The following is a 21,899-nucleotide window of genomic DNA, read 5'->3' as shown; positions in this document are numbered from 1 at the left end:
CACAAGATACTTTAACATAATCTAAGTGACATGTGATTTCACTAGAGTTCAAATAAATTGGGAAGGTGAATGGACAAGCCCCTATCACTCTAGCTTTCTAAGACATGGCAGTAAAAAGCCAAGTAGCATAAGCTCCTCATTTTCTATCCTCACCTGGGGTGTAAAATTTTTAAGAAGTCCTCATGAAGTAGTCAAGACAGACACACCAGCACAGGAATACTAAAGATAAAATTACAGAAGTGAAAGAAGGGAGACAAAAATGAAGGATAACAGAAGCTTAGCTTTTAACATCTATGGACATAGTGAATACAACATGAATCCTAACCAGAAAACTATAAAATTTCATAAAGCATACCAAATTTAGTTCTTTATAAACCAAGACATCATACTGTGCTTTCAACCACAACAACAACAAAATTTGAAATATCATGAATACTTAGAATCAGCTACTAAAAAATTTAGAATCAGCTTCTAATATGGAATTCATTTAGTAATTATCAGTTTAGGTCATTAAAATATCTATGCCTAATATATTAAGAATCCTAAAAATAAAATGGGCAACATACAAATATTAACTGGACTTTAAACAGATACACGAGAGAGAATAAAGTTGAATACGTACAATACTTTTAAAAACCCACCAGCTTAGAATTCTACAACCACCATATTTTCCTTCAACATGAAGAATGGAAAGTTCCCTTGTGATAAACAAAATCTGACATGCTTTGTAAGACATGGTTTGCAGAAATATTAAAACAATACCTTCATAAAGAAAAATAAATAATGTAAGTCAGAAACATAGATATATAGGAAAACGTGATTGTGTGGTAGAATAAATAAACATACAGCAGCAGGCCACAGAAGAGGCAGGGCAGCTGGGACAGGATCCTTTCTACCTCTGTCTACAACTCGGAGGGATGGCTGAGCCACAGTCCTCTGTGAACCTTTCCCACAAGCAGAGAGCTTGTCTCCAGAGAGTTCTCTGACCCAGGAACTCAGGCAAGATTGCCATTTTCTCTCAGGTGACTTTCTAAGGCTGGACCAGCCAGGAGGCACAGGCTGCAGAAGCTGCAGAGCAACTGGGACAGGGTTCTTCATTTATCCATCTGAACCCAGGAGGGACAGCTGATCCACAGGCTCTGTGTACCTGTATTACCATGGGAGACCTGATCTCCCAGGAGTGCTGACACAGGCTTACAGACCCACAGGAGAAACAAGCTCCAGCCAGAGACAGCAAGAACATCTAATATCAGGGACTACCAGATAGTGAAAGGCAAACACAAGAATCTTACCAACAGAAACCAAGACTACTTGGCATCATCAGAACCTAGCACTCCCACCACAGCAAGTCCTGAATACCCCAATACACCAGAAAAGCAAGATTTGGATCTGAAATCATATCTCACGGTGGTGATAGAAGAATTTAAGAAGGACATAAATGACTCCCTTAAAGAAATACAGGAGAGGAAAGATGGCTCAGTGGTTAAGAGCACTGACTGCTCTTCTGAAGGTCCTGAGTTCAAATCCCAGCAACCACATGGTGGCTCACAACCATCTGAAATGAGATCTGATGCCCTCTTCTGGGGTGTCTGAAGACAGCTACAGTGTACTTACATATAAATAAATAGACCTTTAAAAAAATAATGACAGGAGAACACAAGTAAACAAGTAGAAGCCCTTAAAAAGGAAACACAAAAATCCCTTAAAGAATTACAGGAAAGCACAACCAAACAGGTGAAGGAATTGAACGAAACCATCCAGAACCTAAAAATGGAAGTAGAAACAGTTAAGAAAACATAAAGAGAGACTGGAGATAGAAAACCTAGGAAACAAGTCAGGAGCCATAGATGCAAGCATCACCAACAGAATACAAGAGATAGAAGAGAGAATCTCAGGGGCAAAAGACACCATAGAAAACATTGACAAAACAGTCAAAGAAAATGCAAAATGCAAAAATATCCTAACCCAAAACATCCAGGAAATCCAGGACACAATGAGAAGACCAAACCTAAGGATAATAGATACCTATTTAGAAGAGAGTAAAGACATCCAACTTAAAGGGCCAGTAAATATCTTCAACAAAATTATGGAAGAAAATTTCCCTAACCTAAAAAAATAGATGCCCGTGATCATACAAGAAGCCTACAGAACTCCAAATAGTTTGGACCAGAAAAGAAATTGCACCCAGCACATAATAGTAAAAACAACAAAAGCACAAAACAAAGAAAGAATATTAAAATCAGAGAAGTAAAAAGGTCAAGTAACATATAAAGGCAGGCCTATCAGAATTACACCAGACTTGTCATCAGAGACTATGAAGGCCAGAAGATCCTGGGCAGGTGTCATACAGACCCCAAGAGAATACAAATGCCAGCCCAGGCTACTATACCCAGCAAAACTCTCAATTACCATTGATAGAGAAGCCAAGTTATTCCATGACAAAACCAAATTTACACAATATCTTTCTTCAAATCCAGCCCTTCAAAGGGTAATAAATTGAACTCCAACACAGGAGGGAAATTACATCATAGAAAACGCAAGAATGTAATCTTCCAAGAAAACTAAAAGAAGATAGCCACATGAACAGAATTCCAACTCTAACAACAAAAATACAGGAAGCAACAGTTACTTTTCCTTAATATGTATTCATATCAATGAACTCAATTCCCCCCAAAAAGACATAGACTATTACACTGGGTACATAAACAAGACCCAAGGTTTTGTTGCATACAGGAAACCCACCATAGTTGCAAAGGCAGACACTACCTCAGAATAAAAAGCTTCAAAACAATTTTCCAAGCAAATGGTCCCAAGAAACAAGCTGGAGTAGCTATGCTAATATCAAATAAAATCAGCTTTCAACCTCAAATGATCAAAAGAAGATAAAGAGGGTCACTTCATATTCATTAAAGGTAAGCTCTACCAAGATGAACTCTCAATTCGGAACCTCTGTGCTCTAAATAAAAGGGCGTCTATATTCTTAAAAGAAACTTTACTTAAGCTCAAAGCACACATTGCACTGCACACAATAATAGTGGGAGACTTCAACACCCCACTCTCTGCATTGGACAGATCATGGAGACAGAAACTAAATAAAGACACAGTGAGACTAACAGAAGTTGTGTAACAAATGGATTTAACAAATATCTATAGAACATTTTATCCTAAAACAAAAGGATATACCTTCCTCTCAGCACCTCACGGTACCTTCTCCAAAACTGACTATGTATATATATAATCAGTCACAAATCAGGCCTCAACAAATACAAGAAGATTGAAATAATTCCTTGCATCCTATCAGATCACCATGGACTAAGGCTGCTCCTCAATAACAGCATAAACAATACAGAGCCCACATACACGTGGAAGCTTAACAACACTCTACTCAATGACAACCTGGTCAAGGAAGAAATAAAGAAAGAAATTAAAACTTTTTAGACTTTAATGAAAATGAAGCCACAACATATGCAAACTTATGGGACCCAATGAAAGTAGTTCTAAGAGGAAAAGTAATAGCTTTAGGTGCCTCCAAAAAGAAACTGGAGAGAACATACACCAGCAATTTGACAGCACATCTGAAAGCTCTAGAACAAAAAGAAGGAAATTCACCCAAGAGGATTTGACAGAAGAAAATAATCAAACTCAGGGCTGAAGTCAACCAAACGGAAACCAAAAGAACTATACAAAGAATCAACCAAACCAGGAGCTGGTTCATTTAGAAAATCAACAAAATAGATAAACCCTTACCCAGACTAATTAGAGGGCACAGAGACAGTATCCCAATTAACAAGATCAGGAATGATAAGGGAGATATTAACAACAGAAACTGAGGAAATCCAAAAAATCATGAGATCCTACTACAAAAGGCTATACTCAACAAAACTGGAAAACCTGGATGAAATGGACAATTTGTCTATACATATACCAGGTACCAAAGTTAAATCGAGATCAGATAAACGATCTAAACAGTCCCATATCTGGCAATTTAATAGAAACAGTCATTAAGTCTCCCAACCAAAAAAATAAAATAAAAAAAAATAAAAATACCAGGCTCAGATGTGTTTAGTGCTGAGTTTTATCAGACCTTCAAAGAAGACCTAATACCAATACTCCTCAAACTATTCCACAAAATAGAAACAGAAGGTACTCTACCCAATTCGTTCTACGAAGCCACAATTATTCTGATACCTAAACCATACAAAGATCTAACCAAGAAATAAAATTTCAGAACAATTTCCCTTATGAATATCAATGCAAAAATATTCAAGAAAATTCTTGCAAACCAAATCCAAGAACACATCAAAAAGATCATGATTAAATAGGCTTCATCCCAGGGATGCAGAGATGGTTCAATATGTGGAAATCTATCAATGTAATTCACTATATAAACAAAGTCAAAGGAAAAAAAAACATATGATCATCTCATTAGGTGCTGAGAAGGCATTTGACAAAATTCAACATCCCTTCCTGATAAAAGTCTTGGAAAGACCAGGAATTCAAGGACCATACCTAAGCATAGTAAAAGCAATATACAACAAACCAGTAGCCAACATCAAACTAAATGGAGAGAAACTTGAAGCAATCCCACTAAAAACAGGGTCTAGACAAGGCTACCCACTGTCTCCCTATCCATTCAATATTGTACTTAAAGTCCTAGCCAGAGCATTTAGACAACAAAAGGAGATCAAAGGGATACAAATTGGGAAGGAACAAGTCAAATTACCACTATTTGCTGATGATATGATAGTACACTTAAGTGAGCCCAAAAATTCCACCAGAGAGTTCCTAAACCTGATAAGCAACTTCAGCAAAGTAGTTGGATATAAAATTAACTCAAGCAAATCAGTGACATTCCTCTACACAAAGGATAAACAGGCAGAGAAAGAAATTAGGGAAACAACACCCTTCACAATAGTCACAAATAATATAAAATATCTCGGTGTGTGACTCTAAGCAAGTACAAGATCTGTATGAGCAGGGGAAGGGGGTGGGATCAGGTTTGTTTTGTTTTTTTGGTAGGGGAAACTGGGAAAGGAAGTATCATTTGAAATAAATAAAGTAAATGAATAAATAAATGAAGTAAAGAAAATATCTAATAAAAAATAAAATATACACTTTAAAAAATAAATAAACATATAGCATAACATTTTATTTTGTTTTCTCATTAGATCTAGCAGATAAAAGTTTGCTTGAAATGCATGCATTCAGTTACATCTTATGAATAAGAAAATACATAGAGCAATTGTATAAGAAAGAGGAAGCAAAAGTTGAGAGTAGTCTGCTATAAGACATTTGCAACGTTTAAAAAGTATTACAATAGAATTTCAAAGTGGACTTTAATTGCTTGTAAAGAGTTATATAGCCAGGCAATGGTGGCGCATGCCTTTAATCCCAGCACTTGGGAGGCAGAGGCAGGTGGATTTCTGAGTTTGAGGCCAGCCTGGTCTACAGAGTGAGTTCCAGGACAGCCAGGGCTATACAGAGAAACCCTGTCTCGAAAAAAAAAAAAAAAACCCAAACAATAAAATGTCATTTAAATATCTATAGAAATCAGCAACAAATTTTTAAAAATGTAAAATTTCTATATTAAAAGAGGAAACAAAACTGACATGTCCCCAAAATTACAAAATATACAAAGCAAAAGAGTCCTGGTTATCTATTAGTAAAACTCACAATATAGATCACAATATAGATGCTAAAAGTCAGTGACCTATAAACATGCCATCTAAAAGTTGGAATGTTTCATAGTAGATTAGAAGATGACAACCATCTTATCTACAAGAAACTAACATTAAATACAATGATAAAAAATACATTAAAATGACCATGAGTAAGTTCCAGCATTTGAACAAAAATAAAACGTAAAGCCAAAATAGCCATATTTGCTTCGCAAAAGTCAGACTTTAGGTAAATGAAACTTATTATAGATAGGGTAGTACAATATAATATTATAGGAATTAATTCTACCAAATATATAGCAATCATAGTTGTGTATACACTGAATCTTCCATGTTAAAAAGTAATTATAAAGGGGCTGGAGAGATGGCTTAGCAGTTAAGAGCACTGTTTGCTCTTCCTCAGCCCCCAGGTTTAATTGCCAGCACCCACATGGCAGCTCACAGACATCATTAACTCCAGTTCCAGGGAATGTAATACGTTCTTTTAGGCTCTGCAGGCACCAGGGACAAGACACACAAAGAGGGGCAGAATCAGGTATGGAAAGAGTTATAGGAGATGTGCAGAGGATCAGGAAATTGAACAGAGGTATGTAGCAATGGGGGATGGGGAACTGGGGGGTAGCCACCAAAAAGTCCCAGATGCTAGGAAAGCAAGAGGTTCTAGGATCCCTCGAGGATGTCATTAGCTGAAATACCCCACAAAGGGGAGAAAGAACCTACAGAGACCATATCCAGTAGATAGGCCTGGCCCCTCTGGTTGAGGGATGGGGACACCCACCCATCTCCAAAATTTTAACCCAGAATTTCTCCTGTCTAAAGGAAATACAGGGACAAAGAGTGGAAGAGACTGAAGGAAAGGCCATCCAGAGACTGCCCCACCTGGGGATCCATCCCACATGCAGACACCAAACCCAGACACTATTACTAATGCCAAGAAGTACTTGCTGACAGGAGCCTGATTCATCTGTCTTCTGAGAGGCTCTGCCAGATCCTGACCAATACAGATGTGGATGCTCTTAGGCAACCATTGAACTGAGCACAGGGACCACAATGGAGGAGTTAGGAGAAAGACTGAAGGAGCTGAAGGAGCTTTATCTGGCATCAATGGGAGGGGAGGCCCTTGGTCCTGTGAAGGCTTGATGCCCCAGTATAGAGTAATGCTTGGGAGACAGGAGTGGGTGGATGGGTGGAGGAGCACCATCATAGAAGCAGAAGGAGGGGGATGGAACGGGGGTTGCAGAGGGGAAATCTGGAAAGGAGATATCATTTGAAATGTAAACAAATACAATATCAATTGTTTTAATAAAAGGCATGTGCAGGCAAAAAAAAAAACCAACAACCCAGATACACAAAATAAAAATAAATTTTTAATGAAAACAAAATAAATATAAAGACAATTTCACTTGTATAGTTAAATATTTCAACATTCCCCTATGAGTCATTTACAAGCCCCAAAGCAAATAATTAATAAGAATTTAGTTGAAAAGAATCATCATTTACCGAAATCCATCTACTCTTTATACAATAGTCCACATCATGAAGTTTACATAGAATAAACACACACAAGGACCACATTTTCCCCATTTAATAACTCCTAACAACAAATTTAAAGGAACAGAAACTTTACAATATATTCTGTAAGACCATGAAAAAAAATTAATGTAGAAATTGACTACAGAATCATTATAAGAATACCTTAACTATTTAGAGATTGCAGTGCTTACTCCTAAAGAAAATACAAATCAAAGAGTCTTTAAAAAGTTTTTAAAGATAAATGAAATGAGGGGAAATTCATCAAAATTTCTGAGTGCTATAGAAAGCAGTATTTGGAGGGATATTTATAGGAATTACCTTTTTGGGTTAAAAATGATATGTACTATAATCTTGCAAATTTCCTATCATAATTATAATGAAATGAAAATTTAAAGTTGAATTAAAATTAACAAATGAAACTAAAAACTAATAGAGAAAATCAATAGAAACAAATTCTAGCATTTAAATAAATTGGTGAAGCTCATAGACTTCTGTCCATATTAAGAAGGGAAAAGATATAAGCTATAAGTATTAACAAAAACAAAAAGAAGCCATAAGTATGGGTATTAAATGTATACTGGATTTTTATCTTGTTTCTGGGGTTTGAACTCAGTTCCTCATGCTTGTAACATGCATACTTTACCAACTGAGCTATTTACTTAGTCCTACAAGTCTTATGAAAGCAGAAAAGTAAAAGGAGAACATTGTAGGCAGGCGCTGGGAAGATGATAACAGGCTACAAGTGATCTAAAAGGAGAAGTGGGAGAAGTGGAGGGTCTAAGTGGCGGGAACGAAAGGAAGTAAGTAGAGAAGAAGAAGGGAGGAAAGTAAAGAACAGACAGAATTGTGAAAGTTTTACAGAATCCTTCTTAGTTGGAGCGTCTATTGCCGTGATAAAACATCATGACCAACAATAATTTTAGGAGAAAGGGTTTATGTGATTTTATAGTTTCATGTCACAGATCATCACTGAGCCCATTGAGCAAAGTCAGGGCAGGAATTAAAGGAATGTGAAGGCAGGAAATGATGTACATGTCATGGAGGTATTCTGATTATATACTTGTTCTTTGTGGCTTGCTCAGCCTGCTTTTGTATAGTACCCATGCCCACCAGCCCAGAGGTAGCACATTCCACAGTGAGCAGTATGTTCCCACATCAATTATAAATCAAGAAAATGTTCTGCAGGCTGGCTTCCAGACCAATTTGGTGGGGGCATTTTCTCACTTGACTTTCCCTCTTCCCAAAATGACTCTAGCTTGTGTTAAGTTGCCACAAAAACAGAACAACTCCCATATCTAAGGCTCAGTGAGCATTGTGGAAGAGGGGACAGAAAAGATGTAAGAAGCAGTTTTCTGTGAGATTGTGTCTCCTAGTAAAGTCAGAAGCTACATCTACAGTGTCACCAACAAGACTGAGTAAACATGAGCTGAAAAGGACAATGACATACTGATGTGAAGAGAGGAAAGCCATGGTGGTGATGCACACCTTTAATCCCAGCATTTGGGAGACAGAGGCAGGCAGATTTCTGAGTTCAAGGCTAGCCTGGTCTACAGAGTGAGTTCCAGGACAGCCAGGTCTACACAGAGAAACCCTGTCTCGAAAACCAAAAATGAGAACAAAGAATAAACAAAACAAAACAAAAACAAAAACAAAACAAAAAAGAAAGAAAGAAAAGACGAAAGTCCATGACAACTCAACCTGAAAAAAAAGAATTATAGGCAATTAAAGAATGCTGAGAGTGAGAGGAATAGTTTTCCTCAGAGGAGAGCATACCTATTGGTTATCCAATACTAAATGGCTGGCTCTTTTTTTTTTTTCTCTCTAAATTGGAAATTTTATTTGTTCAGTACACCAAATAGGATGCAAGCACTGTCATGACAAATATACAGAAATATGCAGATCAACATTGAACAGTAATTTAGCTTAGGAAACTTTAAAGAAAATTTCTTTAATGCTATGACAATATACTCCCAAGAATCTTTTCTTCAGTTAGTCATACATTTCAATAAAATAAAGGGTTATGAATTTAAGTGGAAGTCAGCTTGTGAATTCTTAAAAATAAAACTCCAACTCTATAATCCATACCAGGTAAACTTGTAACTAAATTTCCAAGTAAGCGAAAGGAGATGAGGCAGTCAGTGACCCTTTCTGCTTAACCAGTCACGAAAAATGGTTACTACAGTACAGCAGGCAGGCTGGTGGGCTGACACATTACAACAGTGTACTAAAGTTCAAACTGTGCTAACCGCTCATCATTAGTATGGCACATTTTGGTCCATGATGTGTTTTAATGTCAAGACATATCACAATTTGTTACAGAACACACAGATAACTGTTGTTTTTAAATATATATGTATATATTTAATATATATATTATATATTTATATATATCAAATATATATATAATATAATATATATATATATTTATTATATATATTTAAAAGCCAGGTATACTTCCACATACAAAGACAGGTCTCAGGGAGGAATTTACAGGAAGTAGTCTGGGGTGTGCCGGGTCACATGAGGCTCTCCACGAGGAGGTGCTGGGTCAAATTGAAGAAAAGAATATTTTAAAGTGTCATCTAATTCCATGATAGCTGCCTGGTTCCCACAAAGGTAGCAGTAATTGGGTGCACTAAAAGTGGTAACCACGTTCCGATCATGGCACCAATTATATCCTTCCATTACAAGCTGGTGAGCACGAGACACCAGTGTGAGACCGTTGGCATGGTTAAATGTTTCAGAAATGTCTTGTCCAAATGTGTAGCCAGCACCACGTGGAGAAATGCCCCAGCCACCAAGGTCATCTGGATCTGACCATAAGAAATCACACATTGGGCCCTCATGTGGAACTTCTTGTAAGCGATCCAGGGCTCTTATGTGATCCAGTGTATCTATGGATGGAGAGGCCATCGTGGAGGCAGAAAATCTGTCCATCTACTAAAGGTGTAAGTGGAAGATAATCAAAGAGATCTGTAAAGTACTTCCACACGTTGGCATTTCCATACTTCCATAGGCACTCATCATAAAAGCCATATACTTGAGTGATCTGCAGGCTTTCATGATTTCCTTGCAATATTGTGATGCGCTCTGCATAGCGCACCTTTAATGCTACAAGAAGAGTCACACTCTCCACAGAATAATATCCTCTGTCTAAGTAGTTCCCCATGAATAGATAGTTTGTGTCTGGTGATTTCCCACCAATTCTGAAGAGTTCCATAAGGTCGTGGAATTGGCCATGCACATCTCCACAGACAGTAACAGGACAGCGAACCTCCTGTACATTTGATTCTTTTGTTAAAATTTCCTTAGCCTTCTTGTACAGAGTCCTCACTCGGTTCTTGTTGAGCTGTTTACACACGTTCAGCTGCTCCACCCACTGGTCCAGCTCCTTGGTGAATGCCTTGTCATCCACAGCGGCAAGCCGCGCGTCCCCACCGCCTCCCCCGCAGCCAATGCCGCCGGCCCCCGGCGGGACCACCAAGCAGCGGAGCATGCAGCCCGCGCCCTGTCCAAGGCCAGCGGGCAGCCGCGGGACCGGGCCTCCCGGAGCGCCCGTCACGCCCGGCCCAGGCCACGCGCCCGGGAGCGACTAAGGGCTAAGGGCTCGGAACACGGAGCTTGGCGCGGCTCCGGGTTGGCTCAGGCTCGCCGCCGCTGCTGCCGCTGCCCGTCCGCCCGCCACTGCCAGTCCACCCGCCGCCTGCAGGCCTCTCCCATGGCTGGCTCTTAAACATAAAAAAGGAAAGCCCATGACAACTCAACCTGAAAGAAAAAGAATTATAGGCAATTAAAGAATGCTGAGAGTGAGAGGAATAGTTTTCCTCGGAGGAGAGCATACCTATTGGTTATCCAATACTAAATGGCTGGCTCTTAAACATATGTATAAGTAATATTATATAGACTTAGCAGGTTATGCAAATCTGTGTGTAACAAGTCATAAAAAAGAGACCATGAATTTGACAGAGCAAAGAGTGGTATGTAGGAGGGGTTGGAGGGAGGGAAAAAAAAGAGGAAGTGATGTAAGTATATTATAATTTCAAAAGTAAAATAAGTTTTAAAAAGGAACCACTCCAGAATCACAGTTAATTATTTGTCCAAAATAACTTTAATACATTTCAGTTGTTATATAAATATACATATAAAATTTAAATGACAATTTCCTATCTGGAATGACAATACATCTCCCCAAAGCTATACACTGTGTAACAAAACACCAGTATTAGGCATGGGAAGCTATCACAAGCAGTATAGCTATAGGCGTCATGGAGTGGTGGTATACAGACCCAAGACTGAGTTTACTTCAAAAATGAATAATAAGTATTTTCCCACTGCTATTTATATGTTGTTTTTGTAGCTACAGGAACTAGCATTGCAAACAGGCTTAAAAAACAGTATATTTGACCCAGTCATCTAAATTTTTTTCATTTCCCTGTACTTTTGACCCTGCTTTGCCCTGGAGGACATTACTCATAGGTTTTTATTTTATTCTTGAAGTTTTATGAAGTCACAGGACCGCATCTGGGTCGGGGTTTATGCTTGGGAAAGGAATTGCAGACCATTTGAACCCCAACAAGTAATCTTCTTTTGAGCTGTTAGTCAGGATTATCCAAAGACTCCCAAAATAAGGTGGGATATTGTGCTTGGGTCCTCCTCAGAGGTGGAAGGTAAGTCTTTATTGCTGAAGACAGCATGGACTTTGGGTACAGGGCCCAGAGGAATCAAGCTGTATCATACAAAGTCTCTTCGCTCATGGCTAACTTTCCTGGTATGAGAAAGAACTATGTAAACTTCCAAAAAAGGAAAAAAAAGAACCATAGGGAAGTAAGTAATACTGAGAATGAGAGGAAATAGTCCTCAGAAGGGAGGAGTATATTGATTGGTTGTCTAATGCCAAATAATCAACCATGAAAACATATATATATATATATATATATATGTATATATATATATATATATATATATATATATATATATATATATATATATATATATATATATATATATACAAAGAACACTGTGCAGGCCAAGAAAGTTGTAATTATGTATTAATGAATATATACACCCACACAAGTAACAACAACAGACAGGAAGCCATGCATTTGAAAGAGCAAGTTGGGGGGATGAAAGAGAAGGGGAAATGATGTAATTATATTCTAATATCAAAAGAAGTCATTAAGCCATGAATAGATATGGGGAAAGCCTAAATGAATATAGCAAAGTGAAATAGCCTATCCAGAAAAGGCTACCTGCTGTGATTCCACATTTATATAGTTATGAAAAAAGCAAAATTATGAAAACAATTTTAAAATATTTTAATGAAAAAAAGTATAATTGGTCAATGCTGAGATTAAGGGGCTATAGGGTGTTTAATACTAAATGGAACATCTATATTAATTTCCTGACAAGGCTTAGGGAATATTATGGAAGTGGTTGTGGAAAGAGTCAGAGGATGGGGAGAAGTTCTTTGAAATATTGTCTCCTGGATCTGACGCGTCTGTTTAATGAAACAGCCATGAACTATGAAAAGCTATGAATGACCTCATTAGACCTGCATGACAGGGACCTAGCAGCATTATATTATGGATAGCAGAGGGGCTGATGATGCTTGATCTCTAACAAGGAGCTTTAGACAGGTAATGGCTGCTGGGTAAGAGAGAGACATTTTTACTTCAGTAATATAGCCACTATTAAGTTGGCCATGACCAAGGAAAGAATTACATGTCCTTGTATATGTAAATATCTTAATTAAGGTAAATGGGTTATACAAATAAATAGATGAAAAGAGGACTTTGTTAGAAAAACCAAAGGAATGGAAGGAGACAAAAGAATGAATTATGTGTGAATATGTTCTCAACTTATTATATATGTATGTGAAAATGTCAAAGAATAAGTAAATTGTTTTAAAAAGTAAACTATTACTATGGTATTAAAGAAGAGGGATATATGTGTGTGTGTAGGCATATATATATATATATATATATGTGATTAAACATAATACAAGAGACTTATTGTATTAATATTAATATGATTCACATGATTCCATATTGGCAGATGTAGTACTATTTTATAAGACAATGGAATACTTAACAAGGTGAAACATAATGTGAAAGCCACTTAATGACAATGTATCAATATTACTTCATTTATAGTAACACATAGCACACTAATGCAAGATGATAACATCAAGAGAAACAAAGGCAGATGAAATATGACAGTTTGTGGTGACTGAATATTTTTCCCAATTTCTGTGAATGTGACATTTCCCTAAAGTACCCTAGATATAAAATAAATCTATATTGAATTATTTATAGTAGAATCTGTTTTTCTGTATCATCTATGAACACCCTCAGTAGAATTATGATTTTATTTATTTATTTTCTTTTGTGAGACTCATTTCTACAAAATAAAAATATGAAGTTAAATTTAATCAAGTTTCTCTCATCATTAGTAGGCAAAATATAACACAGCAAATAATCTCATGGATTATTACATAAATTCTTTCATATAATTCTGTTGTATTCCCTAGTGTCTTTGTATAAAAATACACTCATCAAATATATTAGTATATATCCTCATGCTCAAACAATTATACACTCTAGTGTAGAATATTAGTAACAATATATTCAACGTGTAAAATATTTAAGCAACACTCAATAGCTTTATTAACATTAGTTTTTTTAAATGTCCAATATGATACCTTGAAGAGCCATAAAACATTCCATAAAACATATTTATAGATCTGTGTCACCCACCCATGTACAACCAACAACTTAAGAGACTGAGGCAATAGGACTGGAGTTCAAAGCCAATGTGGAATGCAAATCAAGTTCCTGGGTGGCTTAGTTCATACAGAGAGACTTTATCCAAAAGATAAAAGAAAAGAGGGGGTGGGAGAAAAGGAAAAAGAAAGAAAACAAAACAAAAACTGAATCAAAACTATAAAATATGTTCATAGGAAAAGTATTATACACACACACACATGTAAATTTAGGAAGTTAAAAAATCAATATCATATTAAATACAGAGAAGCTACTGATAAAAATAATGAAGATGCATGCAAATATGAATGACTACAAGATAGAACAAGTCAATTTTTACAGAGGGTATTACAGAGACTGATCACTGGTCAAATTATTGAGTATAAATAACTCTGAGTGATCAGTCCTGAATGGGTCGTCTGCATCAATTTTCCTCTACCTAAGGCTCAAGAAAATTTATGGAAGAAGGAGCAGAAAAAACATAAGAGCTGGCAGATAGGGAAGAGAGATGCCTTCAGGACATGACATGACTGTTGCATTTATCAACTTAACATACCTCCTGATACATGCACAAGATAAAGACTGCCATATTTTCAGCATAGATGGGGAAGGGTCCATCTATGAGGGGAGCCTATCCCTATTGAAGGAGCTGTTGGAAGCTGATGACTGTTGAGAAAATTGTCACTTTCCTTTCTGGATGTTTGTATTTGTTGGTTACTCATGCCTCAGAATATTTCCACATACCCACATGTAGATGGGCAGCATTAACTGGACTCAGGTGTTATTAATGACGACACATAGAAGAGGGTATTAAGTTGGAAGTGAGTTGGTGTGGGGAGCAGTACAGAAACTTGAAAGAAAGCTGGTTGAATGGATATGACTATTCTGCATTGTATACTTGTATGAACATTTCAAAGAATAAAAATATTGTTAAAATAATAAATTATTTATATAAACACTCTTATAATTACTTACAAATAAAATGAAAATAGCAGAAAATGGTATTAGGAAACTAAAAAAGGTATGTATTTATTTGCAGAAAGGATTTAATATCAATAAAGTAATACTATAAATTTATATTATCAATATGACAAGGTTATAAATGAGGGAAAGTGAAGTATTCCCAAAGAATTTCCAGCAATAAACTGAAAAAATTTAGAATCAAGAAATTAACAACCTATACTTACGATATAAATAGATAAAAGTCATGTCTGACAATATTGCAACAAAAAAGACAACACATATTATATATTTACAAAATATTGCCTATAAAATGCAACTACCAAAAAGAAACTTTTACATGAATACAATTCTTCTCATAAGAATGCTTGGAATAATTCCTTTTTAAATAAATCTATGTTTGTCAATTTAAAAAATGAAATAGAATATGGTTTCATGATGAAGAAAATCAGATAATTGAATTTATTATTCTGTCCTCTGTAACATTGTATGAGTTGGAGGATATTTTCACTGAAATTTTTAGCATTTATATGACATAAATTAAATTTAAATGATCAATATAATTGAGTAGAAAATTCTACTCAAATAAAGAAAAATAATTTACTGAAACAGAATCTCAAATTGTGGCCCTAACCCAAAATACTGTCAAAATGTGTGTATGTATGTGTATAATTGAAGAACATATGAATTTTAGAGGGAGTTGGAAGGGGAGAAAATGATAAAACATAGTACTTATAATTGAAATTATCAAAAATCTACAACTTTAAAAAATAATATCATGGAACATTATTTTAAAATAAATTCCTAACTATTGAAAGATATCCCAAAACACTAACACATATAGTGTTCCACCTCCTTTTGAAACTTGATAATGTTTTCTGTGTGGTATCGTCAAAATACTAGGGTAAATAAGATTCAGAAGAAGCAAATGACAGAAATGACTACAAAAGAACTTTTCAAGAAATGTCAATGTGTTGAGGGATAATGCCACCAAAATCATAATATATTAATGGATGATAACTGGTTATTAATTTAATCTCATATTAACAAAATATACCCACAAGAATGAAGTGGAAATCAAGTATCAAATCTTCTGACGACATATGATATGAGTGGAAACTCAAGCCTCAAATCTTGAGCATACCATAAAGCCAAAAAAACATAGGACCCAACATGGATGTTAGGTCAAGAAGGACCTTTACCTTTACCTTTAGGTGGTATTGCCTTACACTATGTTTAACAGAAAGGTTGTACTTCCAGGCACAGCCAACAGTCAGTATCATGATGCTGCAAAAGGAGAGAGGGACACCACACCTCAAATTACAAAGGACCCAACATGCATCTGTCTTCTCATGATGACTTACCTACAACAATCATTTCAGGCAGAAGTGGTCACGCACAGCATATAATATTTCATATCAGCAGTTGTAAGGCTTAGTCTGGTTCTGGGTGGCTGGCCTAAAATCCTTAGATATTACAAAAGAGAAGTTCAGGTGATCAGGCCTGCAATGGGAGCACTAAAAAGGTAGAGGCAGCTAGACTGTCAGTTTAAGGCCACCTCGTGTTATACAAAAAGTCTGAGGCTATGTTGGAATACATAGCTAGATGCTGCCTTAAAATAAAAATAAAAATTTTAAATAAGACAGTATCTAATTAGAATATTTGTAGCAGCTGAGCATTGTGAAACATTAGTGTTAATTCTGGATTCTGGAAACTGAGGAAAGACTTTCAGGCAACCCTAGGCTATTCCCAGAGGGAAAGGAGTCAAAATTTCAAGTCAAGAAACTTCAGGGCTCTCTTCTCAAAAGAAGACTGATTTCTTAGAGACCTATTCATGATTTTTGGTAAGGTGGTGGGCATGAATCATAAACTCAAAATTGTTTCATCTTCCTTTCTATTTAGGACTCTGATAGAAATGAGATGTTTAGTTCTACACTCAGTTCATTCAAGGGGTATCCTAGCCCTGTGAAAAATCAACAGGAAAAAATTCCTTTTTATTTTTTCTGGGATCATTCTCCCCTTCCCTGAACAATGGAACTGGCCACCTAGAAAAGGGGCGGGGGGCGGGGGGGGGAAGCAGGGAACCGGAAGAAGAAGACTCTGACTTCCGCTTTCGCGTCCTTTGGGTCACGACTTTCATCTGTGGCCTCCGATCAAGTAAGAAATATCTAAGTATTATTATGTCTATTGGGGAATAATCTGAATTAAAACAGTGACAACACTAAACCCGTATGAGTTCCCTTAAACCATAATTAATACTAGAAAGGAGGTCACACAGGCCCCACCCTTACTCTTGTCTCTGGAGTTCTAGAACACTGGAAGTTTGGTCCAGAGGCCATTATATTTCCCAAAGGTATCTAAGAGAATGAAGTCTTAGGGGTAAAGCTGTTTGACTCGGGCAGCAAAATAGGAATTCTTGAGACCTGCTGCGTTACAAACAGGCTCATTTTAAAATTGAAGAGATTTCATGTCCCATAACTAGCTGAGAGAGAGGCAAACAGCAGAAATCTGTATGATAGCAATTGTGAAACAAGGCAGCCACCAGACATGATATACCATCACTTTTGTCTTTGGTAGAATAGGGAGATGAGAGCTTTGTTGCAAGGGTCCTTGCCTGCTGAGGACAATGCCCACTATGGTAATCATACTCTTCTAAATTTTATTTTTATTTTTACTTACTCACTTTACATCCTGTTCACTGCTCCCCTTCCAGTCACCCCTCCCACAGTCATTACCCCTCACCCTCCTTCTTCTCTGAGCAGGTCCCCCCCACCCTGCATTGTCCTACCACCCTGGCACTTTAAGTTTTTGGGCTATGGGCTCAGACACTGTGCCCACTGAGGCCAGACAAGACAGCACCTCTAGGACATATCCCACTGACAGGCAACAGCTTTTGAGATAGCGCCCATTCCAGTCATTTGGATCCCATATGAAGTCCAAGCTGCACATGTGTTTCATATGTATAGGGAGGCCTATGTCCAGCTGTGTAACTTCCTGGTCGATGGTTCAGACTCTGAGAGCCCCAAGGATCCCAGCTAGTTGACTCTCTTGGTCTTTCTGTGGAATTGATATCCCTTTGGGGACCCACAATCTACTGCTTGTCTGTGTGTGTCTGTATCTGTCTGAGTCAGCTGCTGAGTGGAGCCTCTCAGAGGACAAGTTGCTTCTGTCTGCAAGCCTAACAAAGTATTGATTGTGCTAGGGGCTGGTACCTTCCCATGGGATAGGTCTCAAGTTGGGCCTGTTATTGGTTGGTCATTCCCTTAGTCTCTGCTCCATCCCCTGTGCTTGCATTTCTTCTAGACAGCATAAAATTTGGGTTGAAAATTTTGTGGGTGAGTTGGTGTCTCTATTGCTCCACTGGGGTTCCTGCCTGGCCGCAAGAGGGAGTCTCTTTAGGTTCCATATCCCTAATGTTATGAGTCACAGTTAAGGTCACCTCCATTGATTATTGTGTACCTCCCTTATCCTAGGTCTCTGTCTCCTCCTGGATATGCCCTTACCTAGTCACCTCTACCAGTTGCAGATTACCATTCATTCTTATGACCATATAGCCATCTTTCCTGTCCTTCCCCATACCTGTTCCTGATCCCTCCCCATGCCCCCTTCCTTTCAGTTCACTCCTTTCTTCTGACTCTTATGACTATTTTATTCCCTCTTCTAAGTGAAATTCAAGCTTCCTTTCTTGGGCCTTCCTCCTGTGGGTCTGTGGAGTGTGAGAATCATACTCTTGGTAACAGCAACAAGGGCTCTTCAGTATCTCCTTTGATGCAGCACTAGGAGTCCTGAGGTCCCCTGAAGAAAGTGGTAGCAGTGAAATGCTCTTTAAAATTTCCCATGTGCAACTAGAGACATTTGTAGAATGAACTTAAGAGTAACAGAGAGGAGTAGCTCTTCAGACTTTAACAACAATGGATGGATACATAGATAGTTGGGAATATATATATATATATCATGAGCATTTTGACTCTTATTCAGGGGGAGCAGCCTGTTCTCTGACTCTAAGTAACTGGGCTATCATAACAAACTCTAATTTCTTTTGCAGCATTCTTGGGATTCAAGCTGACCAAGAGAACTGTAGCCCTAACCAAGCAGAACAGGAGAACACGGTATGTTGCCCTGCAGGAAGGCAATGAAGGAGACCTTCCTAAAAGCAACACTATTCTCTACTTTGCAATGGTATGGTGCTCACATGTTGTCATTCTATTCTTCCAGGTTCCTGCTTTGCCAGCTCTCCTGACTACAGCCCTACCTGTTGCCTCTGACCCCTGTTGTCATGCCAAGAGGCCACAAGCATAAGGGCCACTCCTGTGCCGAACATCACCAGGCACGTAGGGATAGCCAAGGTCACAAGAGTGATCACCCTACTTCAGGCAGAGGGTCAACATCCCTTCCTGTTAGCCAATCTAATTCCCCAAGCTTTTCTGGGGCTTCTACTCCTCAGGGATCTTTGTTTCTTCCATCTCCTGATGCAGATACATCTAGCACAGGCTCTGGTTTAGGTGCTGAGGCTTCTGCTGGCAGTGGTGATGCAGAAAGTCTATGTACCCCCTCTTGCAGCTTTCAAGTAGAACCCACCACCCAGCCAATATGCAAAGATGCTCTTACCAAGGAGGCTAGTATGTTGGTAGACTTCCTGCTGGAGAAGTTTCAGAAGAGTGAGCATTTTACAGATGCTGATATGCGGAAGGTGGTCAACAAGAAATACAAGAAACGGTTTTCTGACATCCTGAGGAAATCTTCCTCCCGTATGGAAATGATCTTTGGAATGCAATTAAAGAAAATCAATACCAGTAATCAAACCTATGCCATTGTCAGCAAGCTAGGTCTCTCCACTGATGAAATTCTAAGTGGCAAAAGGGGGTTGCCAAAGATGGGTCTTCTGATGACCATCTTGGGTCTGATCTTTGCAAACGGCAACTGTGTCACTGAGGAAGAGATCTGGAAATTCCTGAGGGTGTTAGGAGTATATGCAGGGAAGAAGCACTTGATCTTTGGGGAACCCCGAAGGCTCATCACCAGAGATCTGGTTGAGCAAAATTATCTTGAGATTCGTAAGATATCTGAGGGTAAATCCCCAAGATATGATTTCCTATGGGGTCCCCGGGCCTATATAGAAGCCAGTAAAATGAAAGTCCTAGAAGTTTGGGCTAAGATCAACGACACCACTCCCAGCTTCTTCCCTGCTCTGTATGAAGAAGCTCTTAAAGAACAAATGGAGAGAGCAGAACTGGAATCCTTAGGTCCCACAGCTGCAATGGACAGGGTTCATCCCAGGTGTATGTCCTGCAGCTTCTCCCACAAATAGCTGCAACGAAAGTTGAGCTTTCAATTCCTGTTTGAAATGTAGTCAGCCTTCTGTGTAGTGGAGTTTATGGGTTACAGGAATAAAGCTTATATTTTCTTTTATTTGTTTATACAAATAAACAAATATGTTTATGTATATTTGCTTTGGTGAACTGCAAATGTTCTGCTGATGGAAAGTTAATTTGTTTCACAATCTTTGTTTCTCGATGCTATGCTTCATACATCTATTGCTGCATTTCAATGTTACAACCAAGTGTTCTGTTACTTTAAAAACAAACTGAAAATTTTCCACAAGTTCCTTTTTAGTGTTACATAAGAAAACATGAATTTGTAAAAGTTATTCTCATGGAAATGTAATGTCACACATTGGTGAAACAAATAGAGTAATAAACTAGTTAGCTGTGTGATTTTGTCTCTTGTTTGTAATATCTATTGAGACAAGCTTGGATTTGATTACTCAATGTATGAACTAATGGATTATAATAAACTTCTTATGTACTCTTTAATTGCCTCATTATTTTCTCTAAAGCTTAGTTGAGCCTATATTTTTTGGATCTCCAAACCGAATCCAGTCAGCACCTAAGATGATAATGAAAAAAAGGCCATGTAATTTCCATGGGACTTTAAGCCTTAGTTACAAATAAGGAAGAGGGTGAGATAAGATGTCAAAAACAAGTAAAAAGATTATATGAAGAACAAGAGTTTTCTGATGTAAGACAAGAGTAAATTTGATAAAAGTTGTTTGGAGCAATAGGAATTTCTGGTTTTAGTGCACAATAATTTCAATAATGTTGCAGAACGGGCTTGGAGAAATGTGGGAGTGGTGATCAAGGTCTAAATCCTCAGATGGCATATCTACCAGTAGGCAGACTAACTCTCTGGAACAGCAAATACATCTTAATTTTAAACATTCATTTAGAACTTTAAAACTACCAGAAGTAAATGACTATTTGGAATATGAATGGAAAAAATCTAAGTGATTGCCCGGTGCAGACAAATACTATGCAAAACTACACACATGGTGTCCAAGTATTCTCTATATATATTAACAATGTACTACCTTGAGAAGACTTAGAAACTGCTGAGTTGTCATTCTTGGTATGGGCTTGTAGGCCCATGCTCTATTTTAATAAACGGATATATTTTGTGTTTGTATGTATATGTATGTGTGTGAGTGCACAAGTGTGTGGTACATGTACACAGGTGTCTAAGCACTCTAGAAAAAGAACACTGAATGTTCTACTCTATGACATTCTTCTTTATTTTCTTGAGAAAGTATCCCTCACTGGACCTGTAGATAGGCTATTGACCAACACACTTCATGGAGCCTCCTGTTACTGACTCCCCAAAAGCTATGGGGATTACAGGTGCATTTTACACACCTGGTTTTTTAGAAGTGTTGCATATTTGAACTTAGGCATCCTCCTGTTACTGACTCCCCAAAGCTATGGGAATTACAGAGGCATTTTACACACCTGGTTTTTTAGAAGGGTGTTGCATATTTGAACTTAGGCTCTCATGTTTATATAGCAAGTATCTATCTGGCTAAGCCATATCCTTATCCCCCAAGAGCATGTGAGTGTGTGTGTGTGTGTGTGTGTGTGTGTGTGTGTGTATAATTATCAAAGACAAGTTTATTGGGAACCTGCTCTGAGGGCAA

General features: G+C 37.7%; 1 protein-coding gene and 1 pseudogene across 2 annotated transcripts; one reads left to right on the top strand and one right to left on the bottom strand.

Annotated features, from left to right (window-relative positions):
- Positions 1-9,697: 9,697 nt before the first annotated feature.
- Positions 9,698-10,774, bottom strand: LOC116093574 (annotated as a pseudogene).
- A 6,251-nt stretch (positions 10,775-17,025) lies between these two features.
- On the top strand, positions 17,026-20,740 carry LOC116093562 (melanoma-associated antigen B4-like). 2 transcript variants are annotated; one of them, XM_031375082.1, is made up of 3 exons: positions 17,026-17,089; positions 18,978-19,041; positions 19,148-20,740. In XM_031375082.1, the coding sequence occupies exon 3, from the start codon at positions 19,209-19,211 to the stop codon at positions 20,238-20,240; it is 1,032 nt and encodes a 343-aa protein (XP_031230942.1). In that variant the 5' UTR covers positions 17,026-17,089; positions 18,978-19,041; positions 19,148-19,208; the 3' UTR covers positions 20,241-20,740. The 2 variants fall into 2 exon arrangements, with proteins under 2 accessions (XP_031230942.1, XP_031230947.1); XM_031375087.1 differs by lacking the exon at positions 17,026-17,089 and adding an exon at positions 17,371-17,570.
- Positions 20,741-21,899: the final 1,159 nt, after the last annotated feature.

This window comes from Mastomys coucha, chromosome X (genome assembly GCF_008632895.1).
Source record: "Mastomys coucha isolate ucsf_1 chromosome X, UCSF_Mcou_1, whole genome shotgun sequence".
NCBI classification, from domain to species: domain Eukaryota; kingdom Metazoa; phylum Chordata; class Mammalia; order Rodentia; family Muridae; genus Mastomys; species Mastomys coucha.
This window is presented reverse-complemented; position numbering and strand designations above follow the sequence as displayed.

Excerpts from the sequence above, each read along its gene's own strand:
- LOC116093562 (XM_031375082.1), top strand. The coding sequence starts at position 19,209 with ATGCCAAGAGGCCACAAGCATAAGGGCCACTCCTGTGCCGAACATCAC.